General features: G+C 39.2%; 1 protein-coding gene across 1 annotated transcript; it reads right to left on the bottom strand.

The window, feature by feature from the left end:
• Positions 1 to 3,859: 3,859 nt before the first annotated feature.
• On the bottom strand, positions 3,860 to 12,157 carry LOC105446319 (monocarboxylate transporter 4-like). The gene is made up of 4 exons (XM_011682936.2): positions 11,965 to 12,157; positions 7,524 to 7,664; positions 6,219 to 7,152; positions 3,860 to 3,866 (listed from the first exon to the last, which is right to left on the bottom strand). Exons 1-4 carry the CDS (start codon positions 12,155 to 12,157, stop codon positions 3,860 to 3,862), a joined length of 1,275 nt encoding a protein of 424 aa, XP_011681238.2.
• Between the last annotated feature and the right edge of the window lie 479 nt (positions 12,158 to 12,636).

Here is a 12,636-nt window from a genome sequence, read left to right as displayed (position 1 = left end):
AAGATTATGAGTAAGGGAACCTGCTGAATGAGCCGCTTTAACGAAGTATCCCTCGTAGTTGTTGGGTGCGGTCCTGGATCTACCGGAGGAAGGACCAGGGACAATTTGACCAACTGATGAGGGAGCTGGAAGACGAGGACCAAGAGGCATTCACGAACGTTTTGAGGCTAACCCCTGAAATGTTTAAAGAGTTAGAGCAGAGACTACATGAAAGACTGGAGAAGTGGGAAACCTTCTTAAGGAAAGCCCTCTCGCCCGCGCTGAAGCTGGCCATCACCCTGAGACACCTGGTCACGGGTGACAGCTACAAGTCACTCATGTATAGGTTCAGGGTAGCCCACAATACCATTTCACTCGTAGTACGTGAGGTATATGCACTGCCATCATTGAGGAATACGGTGAAAAGCTAGTGAGGTGACCTACCAGCCAACAGGAATGAGAAGCAGTCGCACAGGGCTTCGAAGACCACTGGAATTCTCCCCAAACCTTGGTGCTTTGGACGGCAAGCATGTTGCAATCAAGTGCCTTGAGGATAGTGGGTCAATATTTTACAACTATAAGGGTTTCTACTCTATTGTACTCATGGCCCTGGTCGACGCCAAGTAAATTTTTTTGTGGATAGATGTCGGATACGAAACCTCTGATGCACAGCTCTTCAACTCGTGTGAACTAAAACAACGTCTTGAATCTGAAACCCTTGGAGTGCCTCTGCCAGAGCCAATGTCCAACGATGATAAAGACACCCCTACTTCTTTGTGGCAGACGAGACCTTCGCCATGACGACATGGCTAATGAAGCCGTACGCAAAGAGGGCTATGGCTAGACAAGACAGAATTAAAAACTACCGGCTGTCCCGGGCAAGGAGATTGGTGGAGAATGCTTTCAGCATTCTTACCAAAAGGCAAGCTCCTTCTCTTGGTCACTTGAGAAGTTGACTAGGTCTTTCCATGGCTTCTTCGCCATGTTCGTCTCCTCGTGTTCACCCAGCGATGGTGACTCCGGGGCCGGCGGGAGCGATGGGACCTAGGCGGCTCGACTGGCTTCGTTCTCGTCGTCACCCCCTTTTTTGCTTTGGCTTTCGGCATCTTCTTGTTCAGTAGTTGTATATTCTTCAAATGTTGACTGCAGTATGATGCCAACCCGTGAGGCGCCCCGCCTAATATAGCCGATACTAAGCGCATAGGCAACTAATCGCAGTGATAGCGAGCTAAAGCGTGCTGCAACCAGCGACTGCGAGCTCAAGCGAATGACGTACGAGTTAGACTCGTAGCGTAGCGAGCGGCAATCGAAAGGGTTTTTTGCTGCTGCGAGCGATGTGCGATCAATCATGCGTATGGACACGAACTAAAGCGAGGTAAATCGTGCAGGAAACGCAGCTATACGTGCTCCGAAAAAGAGGTGCGTATGATTGCGTTTACCTGCGCTAAGCCACTCGCTTTCGCTCGCATTCACTGGTTGCCACTCGTATCCGCTCGTAGGTGATTTGACCTTGCGTTTGCTTGCAATAGTTTAGACAATTTTAAAACTAGCGAGCGACCAACGCAGGCATATGCGCTAGTCTGCGTATTGAGTACGTAGTGAGTACGTTTTATTGCGTGTTATTGGGTATGACTGCCTTTGTCTGCGTTTGGGTAATACGCAGCAATACGCAAGCCAAATACGCAAAGGTGTGACTGAGGCATAAAGCGAACGGCGTACGAGTTAGACTCGCAGCGTAACGAGCGGCAATTGCAACAGTTCTTGCTGCTGCGAGTGGTAGGCGAGCAACAGCGCAACAATACGCGCAATCATGCGAACGACAACGAGCTCTGGCGAGGTAAATCGTGAAGGGAACGCAGCTATAGGCAGTGACACGCGCTCAAAAAAAGAGGTGCGTATGGTTGCGTATACTTGCGCTAAGCCACTCGCTGTTGCTCGCATTCACTGGTTGCCACTCGTATCCGCTCGTAGGTGATTTGACCTTGCGTTTGCTTGCGATAGTTTAGAAATGTTTAAAACTAGCGAGTAGCAAACGGAGGCCTTTGCGCTAGTCGTGAGCACGTTTCGCTGCGCTTTATTGGGTATGACTGCCTATGTCTGAGGCATTACCTGACGCTCACAAGCTGTTTGACCAACAATGACGGCCGCATCCTACCGGGTACCCATTTGACACCTGGGTGGAGAGTAGCAAGTGCAGGTTAATATCTTGCCAAAGGATATTAGTGCCGTGTCGGGATTCGAACCCTCGACCTTCGCATCTCCAGTCAAGCGCCTTAAACCACTCGACCACGACACTCCCACAATGAAATAGATTGATTATAAAATCAATGAATCGATTTAAAGTGAACTGCTAACATTGTCCATGATTCCTGATACAATGAACTGAATGGTCGTACCTGTGTCAGTTTTCCGTTTACAGTATTGTAATGAACTCCTGCAAACACAAATCTTTGATATTCAAATGTATAGCTCAGAACAGCTATTTATCAGGTATACCTACTTCATTTTTAGAAATCAGTAATGGTTTGGGATTTCAGTTCCATGAATTCTCATATCGTATCTTTGTATTGAAGAATTTGTTTATTTCTTTAAAATGTTTGTATTTACAGGGGTTGATGCCTTTATTAGAACATTAATATAACTTACATTTCCACAATTAGTTTTTCTGTCAAAACACAATGTTACTAGTTCACATTTAATGTTTTTATTTATTTACTTCTCTAGTCATTCTTATCATAATTGTATTTGATACTTCACACTATCCTATAATCATACAATATAATGTTGCTGTTTTTAATTTATCTGTATGATGAGAAATGAAATTGTTTAGTCAAAATCATATTTCCATGTTTACCATGCATTTTCAGCTGGTAATTGTGTAGTCAAAGATTACGTGTTTGCCTGGGTGAATAGAACCTTTAAGCAATATGCCATTTTCGTAATGTAACCAAATTTAATGCATAAGTCTTTGTAAAGTGCCTCAATACAAATTATTTCATTCACCTGGTAAAAATAATAGTATTTCAATAGACATAATCCAAACTGCATACATTAGTTGTTGCCAGGTTAGACAACCATTATAGCTTGACCTACCTAGCAACACTTGATATATGCAGTTTGCATTCTGACTATTGAATTACTATTATTCTTATCAGGTGAATGAAATAATTTGTATTGAGGCACTTCACAAAGACCTGTGCATTAAATTTGGTTACATTACGAAAATGGTCTATTGGTAACCTTTGTATCGTTTGAGACTGTGTACTAAATTTTATTGAAATACCCTACAAAGAGATTGTGTAAACTGACTTGCTTCTGATACTCTACTCACAAAACAATCATGAAAAATAGTGATGAACAAAAAAGTAACGCTGATGATGATCTTAGTCATATTTCCCATTGAAAAAACACCATCTTTTTTTCTTCAAGAACTGCCTTGTTTTATTACGATCAGCATATAAACCTTCAGCTAGAACATGATAACCACGGCGTGCGAGAAAGAGACCATACCACACAGTACTGTATTAAATACCTCTTTTGTCTTCAGGTAAACAATCTATGCAGAAGATGAGGATGATGATGCAAAAGATAAAGACATTTTAGCATATTTACAAGTACTGTATAATGTTCGAAATAACCTTCGTATATCGTGGATGTATACCTGATGACTCTTGTCCACAAAACCCTGAATGTACATTTCAAAATGCAATACAGTATTGATGATAACTGATGATGATTTGTTTGGTATGAATTATTTTATATTTTAGATTTATGTTTTAATACCTCATTTTTGTTTGTTGTAAAGAATCTATTGGCATGCACCCAGTAGATTGTCATCGTGTGTGTGATCTTATTGTTGCAAACAAGATCAAACACATCATCATAATCTACAGAATACAACCAAAAATTTCCTTAACAACAATTAAATTTCTTTCAGGAAGCTTAACAATAAAAGCTGTTTTTGATTCAAAGAGCATCGTAAAAACGATGAAAAAATAAGAAAATAATACAACGTCGTTAAGCGTGAGATCGTTCACTCCTATCTCTCGCCGCCAAATAATCCGAACAAAACAATCAACCAAGGAAATCAAATGTTAAACGAATTTATCATGAAACTCTAATTAATACTGCTTGTAATAGTATTTTTAAAGAGCAGCAAAGGCGAACGATTGTCGCTACAATTCATGTCGCTCACATGAAGTATTCCTACCACCCTCTCTCTCTCTCTCTCTCTGTCGTTTACTCTCTCTCATCTTCCATTTCTATTTAATTTCCTATTTGTATAAAATGTTTTATAGTTTGTTTATATTATGTTATTTTTTAATTATGGTATATTTTGTATATTTGTATGTGTATTGTAAGATATTTAATTTGTTTTTGATGTAATTTGTTTGTGTACAGCAGGGCTCCCTTGTAAAGCAGGCCTTGCGGCTTGAATGGGACTACCCTGCTTTTTATAAAGAAAACATGAATAAAATAAATTGTCATGAGTTTATCCTCTAGACGTATTGCAAAAGATAATCAGGATAATGAGGATCAGAATGATACCTCTACTACTAGGCCTACTTCTACATGTACTATACTATACTACTGCCATTGTTGATTATGCTGATAATACAGATGATAATAATGATATAATGCTTATAATAATACTACTTGTATTAATCGTCATCATGTTCATAGTCACCATAATGATAACAATAATAATGATGATAAAAATTACAATGATAATAATGTTATTAACGATAATAATCATGATAATAATAATAATGAAAATAATATTTTATAAAACTAATGATAATAATTACAATAACAATTATAACATAAGTTACACCACCAACTATAATAATAGTTACAATAATATTGTTTATCATTATTATTGTGATACTGCTGCTAATACTACTCCTTCTACATGTACTAGGAAGGAGGGGAAGAGAAAGAATCTTATTTATTTTCTGTATTATCGAGGCATACAAATGCACAGAGAGGTATAAGAGAGGGAAAAGTAAGGCGATGAAGAGAGAGAAAGACGGAGAAATAGAGAGAGAGAGAGAGAACAAGAGATGGTAGCCTATGGTCTGGGTTCAAATCCTAACCATTATGAGCCAGAACATTATAAAACTGAGTTCCATAGGACATATATTTATTCAAGTGGTCATATCTCAGTCAATAATTAACATATTCAATTGGTTTTCGACACTTGGACATTATTTTTGATGCTCTTTCGGAAAATGAAGAAAAAATTGAGAAATTCTAAAATTAGATTTTTGATGACGTCACACTTCACCAGGGTCCTGTCTTATAAAGAGTTGTGATTGATTCGAATCAATCACAAGCACTATAATCAATCGCAAGTTTGCAGTCCCCTATCTTTTATATACATAGTTGCGATTGAAGTTGTGATTACTCGCAACCGTTTATAAGACGGGGCCCGGACCCTAAGGATGATCTCCAAACTAAAAGTGGCCCCAAAATGAGATGAGTCGTTTCCTCTCACATACTTCATATCTCTCAAATATCGTATCAAAGTGACTACCTCCTGAAATACGATTCGAACAACTACCCCTCGAGAGCAGTTATTCCCTAACAATATACTCCGGATAACTACCCTTTGACTAACGCAGTACAACATTGGCTTGATGAAGCATTACTTTCCCTCTAGACAGCTACGTTCTCAAAACTCTGGCTTACATGTTACCCCTAGGTTTAAAACAAAGTGGGGGAAGCAAACCTTTGCTCATGCTGGGCCTTCATTATGGAATACTCTCCCTCAATGGATTAAAAATAGCAGTTCTGCTGAAGTGTTAAAAAACAATCATAAGAAATATCTGTTTAATTTAGCTTATATTATTATTGATGACCATTACCTTTCATGTCTGTACGTTTCATATTGCACTGTTGTATATATTTATCATTTTCATCTTTTGTACAAGCTCCGCCTTGAGCATTTCACTGTCAAGTGGATTTGGCGCCTTATAAATCGTATGTATTATTTAACAATTAACCCAAACAACTAATATTTTGAGTGGGTTGTTTCCTGTCACACAATTTGCATATCTCCAATATCGTATCGGGGGTAACAGAGTCCTAGAATTCGACCCGTAGAGCTACCCCTCTAGGGAAACTATCCCCTGACAACTACCCCGAATGACAACTACCCCGAATGACAATTATTATTCTCTGGTAACTAAAATTTTGCAAAACAATATGTTAACTGGAGAAGACAAAAAGATGAATACTCGCCTGTCATGTAACCTGACGAAATTACAGCAGCCCCTGTCACAAAACACTTGATGGAGAGCATACTGGCAAAGTTTTCTGTTGCGACGTAAAGAGCCAGGACAGAGTACGAGGCTGGGAAGGCTCCGAAAATCCCACCTCCGGCAAAAAAGGAGCACACAAGGAGATGGTTGAAGGATACACTAAGTTGGTAAAGGAAGAATGCTACGGCTACAGATGCCATGTTTGCGGTAAAAATAATCGCACCGCTGTGTGGACGAAAATGCAAAATGATGGTGACAACCACTTGGTTGATGAAACCGCCCAGAGCACCAGCCACAGGTAGGTAGGCTGCGAGGGATTCATCAAGGCCTTTTGTCAATCCATAAGACACCACGAAGAGTGTCCAACTTACCATGGTGACCTGTAAAATGTATTTACATGGCAAGAAGAAAAAACAGAATGCCTTTTCTTGAGCAAGCATTGGAATATTCAAAATAACCGAGAGGAAGTCTACGACTCTGTCGAGTTTTGATTTTGCACTATCTTCTTCATTCTGACTGACTGCAGAAGAGTTGCTTTGTTCCGCGGTTTCATAATCATCAGGCTGCAAAGTTGGATTATTTTCCTCTGAGGATGCTCCTTCGGGGAGTTCAATGACTCTTCCAATGTCACCCTCTTCACACGCAGGCAATCGGTAAAATCCATTTGTTGAAGAACGTTGTGGTCGCAAGGTAGCTGCTATAGGACTACAATGGAGAAATATAGCTGCAAGACAAAGAAGAGCGCCCTCAAGTCCATAGGCGTCATGAAGCTTGGAGGTGAGGACAGGAAATACCATACCGCCACATAAAACTCCCAGGAGGCATATGGAATTCACGAAGCCGAACTGTTCTCCAAAATACTGATGCAGAACCTCGAATGATATCTGATTTATCGGGGAACTAAAGAGCCCTGTTAGGTAATAAGAGACAGAACATAAATATATATATTTTTTATATTCAAACGATCTGGGCCCTGAATTATAAAGAGTTGCGATCGATTCTAATAAATCGCAATTTGAAATCAGTCACTAAACTTAACTTAACTTAACTTAAGACGGGGATCTGATGTCTTGTTATAATTTGGGCAAAAAAAGCACTTAGCATACAGTACAGTTATAAACTGTATGTGCACAGATGTGCAGGCATAACATTTCATACCTTAATTTCTATTCAATTACTTTTATTTACATTAATTTATTTGTCTTATTTATTTATATTAATTTATCTATTCATGTATTTATTATTTGTTTGTTTATTCAATGTAATAAATGTTCAACGTACCAGTCATGAACAAAGCAAATCCAAACCAGACGGGTGAATCGACGAAAGCGGAAGCTATAATTGCTGCACTTGATCCCACACTACCCACAATGCAAAGCGCCCTGGGGTTGATTCGTTTTGCAAGGATGCGCACAAGAGGACCTGTTGTAAATAAACAAACGAAACAAAAACAAACTAATCAACAAAGCTTTTAAAAACCTCATTTTAAGAACGCAACACGATCGCAATGACTTTCAATTTCAATTTAATTTCAATTCAATTTCAATTCAATTTCAATTTCAATTTATTCATGTTTCCAACAAAACATTACAAATCAATCATAAGCATTTAAAACAAATATAAGAAATACATGTTGGAAACTGAGGGGTCCACTAAAAAGCAATGCTTGTACAAGAGTGAACACCTCAAATGATACTTAGGAATAATGATTAATTAAATCAACTAACCCGTAACTACAATAGGAACTACAAAACAGGGGAAAGAAAAAGGGGGTGCCAACAGAGACGAGAAAGGGGCAAGACAATGCTTTACACTACAAAGATAGAAGAACACGGTCATAATACAAAGATTAGACAATGACAACAAAAAGTGAGAGAAATCGAGAAATCAACTCGAGGGAATTTCAATACCCCATCAATCAAGTACATGAATATTCCATCTAGAAATCATCACCAATGAGGAGCTCATGCAAGGCTAATATAGACGACTCAGAGAATAGAAGAACACACCAGGAGAAATTGCCTGATATTCGGAGGACTGACGGAGGAGAAAGAGGAAGAAAATACCGAAGAACTTGTGAAAGCAGTTTGCAGTTTGCTCGACATCCATCTCAATGTTAACGACATCGACCGCAGCCACCGCCTCGGCCCAGCTCCAAGCAGAAGGGAATGCGACCAACGCTCCGGTAGAGCTCCAACCGAAAGAAGGCCCCGTAACCTCATAGTGAAATTCACCAATTACCAGGCCCGAAAGAAGGTGTGCGGCGCAAGAATGAACCTCCGAAAGTCTGATAAAAAAATCTTCATCAACAAAAACTTAACCAAAGAAAGATCTCAGTTGTTTTGGAAAATTAAGAAAGCAAACGGAAACAAAGATCGCAAAATCTGGCCCCCGAGATGGAACCATCGTTGTGAAATGTCCAAAATGGCACCCGCATTAAGAAAACAAGAGAGTCAGACTTGAACAAATTGTCTTATTTGAACTTTTGAACGTTTCTAAACACTTTTGATCACCTATAATCATTTGAACACAGGCGCGGATCCAGGATTTCTTAGGGGTGGGGGCCCAAATTTGAAATCAATTTGAAATTCAGTGTGCCTTTTAACATTTGACTTCTTAGTTTTGTTTTTTGGTAGTTGTGCATGAATTCTCTTTTTTGACCCTTGAAAATTAGAAAAATTGCACCACCCCCCTTGAGCGCCAGGGGGGCGGGGGCCATCTCCAAAAGAAGGGTAAAATTAACGTTAAAAAATGTAAAAATACACATTTTTTCCCAGGGGGGGGGGGGGCGGGCCCCCGCCCCCCCCCCTGGATCCGCCACTGTTTGAACATTACTGAATATTTCTAGTTTCTTAGACCATATTAATTCGACGAATAATCACCCACTCTATATTGTATTGCACGGTCTAACATTTGAATTCTTAGTTTTGTTATTTGGTAGTTGTCCATAAATTCTCTTCTTTCTTTAACAAAAAAAATGTATTTCAAAACAAAGTGATAGTAAGACTTAAACTATCTTGTTCATTTGGAATTTTTGAACAATCTGAATATTTTGATCACCTTTGATAATTTCGACCTTTTGAATCAAAATTGACACAACGAATATTTACCCAACCGTATTTTTTTAGTTTTGTATCAGTTTATTGAATTATCATAGTTACTTGTACTTTGTAACTCTATTTATTTTATTTTTTCATCATTATATTGTATGACAAGTTGACAATGGTTAGTTCATATCCGTGTATTCTATGTGACAAAATTGTGCGAGACAATCAAAAGGCCTAACTACGTACAGACTTCAACAATTGGGTTCACATTAGATGTGTAGGTATAGCACCGTCAAATTTATAATGATTTAAATGAAACGTTTGTAGGGTGGCAATGTACAAAATGTTTGTTTAGCCAGTTGCCTTTTTTAAATGAACAAATATTGCATATTAATGATAATGATGATTTATTCAGTGCAACAGATAAAATGTACTCTGGTCATAATAAGCAAAATATAAATGAATTTAGTAATCAATATCCTGAAGAAAAAATCACATATGAATATTAGAAGTCATAGGAATAAAATTGATGACCTTAAATTGTTCTTGTTATCCTGCCCATAAATGATTTGATTTCGTTTTAAAGGTGGTTATATGATAGTATTGCTGTTAATATGGTTTTACTCAATGGTTATAATATAGAGAAAACAAATCGGGATACATACGGTGGTGGAGTTTGTTGTTATATTCGAGAAAGCTGGTTCATTCAGGTGATATTGCGGGGGAGGCATGGGGCGTGCCTTGGGGCTCTCTAGGAGCAGGCATGGATGGGTTTGAATGCATTTTGGAAACTGGATTGTGTCTGGGCTTAGGCCTACATATTATTGTATACTACTGTATCATTATTGTTCATTTCTACTGCCTCGATGGAGTGACCTCGTTTAATAACCTCGTTTAATGACCGCAATATTTTAAAGTGACTATCGTGTCATTTCTTTGGTAACAAATTAATTTGTTTGCTGTATTTGCTATTTTTGCTATTTCTGCTTGTTTCACGTTGTATATCATCTTAATATGTCAAGGCCTTTTTGCCCACCTATTATTATTGTTACGTCCTTCACCATTACAACCACTTCAATCAAATGTTAGTTTTAATTATTGGAACCTATAATCTACAATAAAGCTGAGCTTTTTAATAGGTTCCTCACATTTCACCCTGTATAACCTTCTATTCAAAACAATTAATTTCGACGTCTTTTCAAAGAATTAATTATATAATGTGACAATTTTAGTATATTTCATATTATGTTCTAATATTGTAAATTATGGGAATTCTTTTTTGTGAAATGTGAAACAAATAAACTTGAAACTTAAAAGACCCAGCAGGGTAATAATAACATCCGAGATGTGAAAGAGAGAATATTATTGTAATAAACGTGTGAATAAATCAAAAGTCAACACCATGTAGAATAACACGCAGATCAAATAGAAATAGTATCAGAAATAAAACCTCTTGGTCGATTATCAACTTTGTATAGGCATACTTAAAGGGAGTGGTTCGTCAGTTTCCATGTGCAGAAGGCCATAATTCGCTTACACCAGACTTGGTAGAAATACCATTAATGGGAGTACAAATCTGCACACAGTATACCCGTAGGTTGATCGAAAATTATCCCCTAGTCTCTCGGAGAGTCTTCGGGTGAGGGAAAAGCAAAGCATTATATAAGGTCTAACGGTCATAAAACTGAAGGCTAACCCTGGTGATTGACAACACATGTTATTGGGTGAACACCCGAGCAATGGCGAATTCCCCATGAGAGCTGACTTCTATGTGTCTTTAAGATATGCCGATCGAGTAACAAAATGACACTCTCCCGGCCCCCCCACTCAGTGTTATTTAGGGTACGCATATGCGTGTTCCAACCGACCCCCCCCCCTTTTCAGCAAAAGTCCGGTGTGTAAAGTCAATACGGCTCGACCTTTTTCTTTTGTATACGAGCCTTTTTCCGCACCCCCCCCCCCCCTTTTCAGCAAAAGTCCGGTGTGTAAAGTCAATACGGCTCGACCTTTTTCTTTTGTTACGAAAAGGACATTTTGGCAACACGCATGCGGTCATTTTGAAACCTGAGTGGGGGGGCCGGGGACACTCTACGTCTACTATAACAAAACATTATTACAAAAACATACTAGATAAGATATTAAAAAATACATATTCTGGTCAGGTGCCTCGCTGGCCGCATAGAATTGACAGTTGCTTGAATACCAGTCATTTCGAAATGTGGCTGCTACAATCTCTTCCTTAGCTCCCCCCTCCCCCTCTCCACCCCCAGATAATAATGTTCAGATGTGGCACGGTAAATCGCCGCAAAAAAAAAAAGGCCGCCGCGATTTTTTAAGCGCTTAAGCGTATTCAGTGGGCTCGGTGTTATAAGATACAGAATTTTGTAGCGTATCACACTTGACGTCATTATATTAGAAATAATTTTTTTTTAAACGCCGCAGTTTTGCCGCGACATATCTCAACGAGTCTTAAACGTTCTTATTTTTTAAATTTATTTTCAGCATGTCATTTATTTTTATGAAAACCCAAGGGAGCTGTTTCTGGTGCTTGTTGGCGAGTTTTCTATCAATAAAATCGTCCGATATCCCCCACCTATATTGGCATCACCGTCACCACCACCATCAATTAATATGCCCAACCAATCACTAACCATGAATGGGTCATCAGTACTTACATGCCATGAAAAACACGGTTAATTGCAGGGCCAACATGAAGCCGATTGTTCCATAGTTTGTCTCTAATTTATTGACGAGGGCCGGAACTAGAACACCAAACGCTTTCAAAAGTCCCTGTATCAGGAAATTCACACCAAATTTGGAGACCCCTACCACATACCTCCAACTCTCCGATGATGTCCCGCCCGACATTTCCGTTGTTACCTTGGTCGTTTTCCCCGCCAGCACCTTGCTGTAAATTAAAGGAATGCTAACTAGGGCGTCATTCTCGTGAAGTTTATACCTTGCGGTTCATCGCGCGTAAAGCCTTTTCTTCATAGTCTTTACGAGCAAGTGTGTGTGTACACTCGGTGACAAGTGGCTTATTACTATGGGCAGGCACGTAGCAATTGTGGTGGTTAGACTACCTTACAATTACTGTAAGCACTGGCGTACTGGCGGGGGGGGGGGGGGGGGGGGCTGGGGGGCGCCAGCCCCCCCCCCCCCTCACCAAATGAAATTCAACCATGACTCATTTTCAAAAAATCCACACAAGTGATTTTTTAAATGTCCGTGATATCACATGATTTTCAACAAAATGCGCGTTTCTCCATTTTTGTTGCAAACTGAAACATTCCCAAATAACCAGGAAGAGCATGAAAATTATGTTTTTAGGCCACTAACAGTAACAC

Source organism: Strongylocentrotus purpuratus, unplaced genomic scaffold, assembly GCF_000002235.5.
Source record: "Strongylocentrotus purpuratus isolate Spur 01 unplaced genomic scaffold, Spur_5.0 spur5_scaffold_7, whole genome shotgun sequence".
Lineage (NCBI taxonomy): Eukaryota > Metazoa > Echinodermata > Echinoidea > Camarodonta > Strongylocentrotidae > Strongylocentrotus > Strongylocentrotus purpuratus.
The sequence above is the reverse complement of the archived record's forward strand: the minus strand, read 5'-3'. Positions and strand labels throughout refer to the sequence as shown.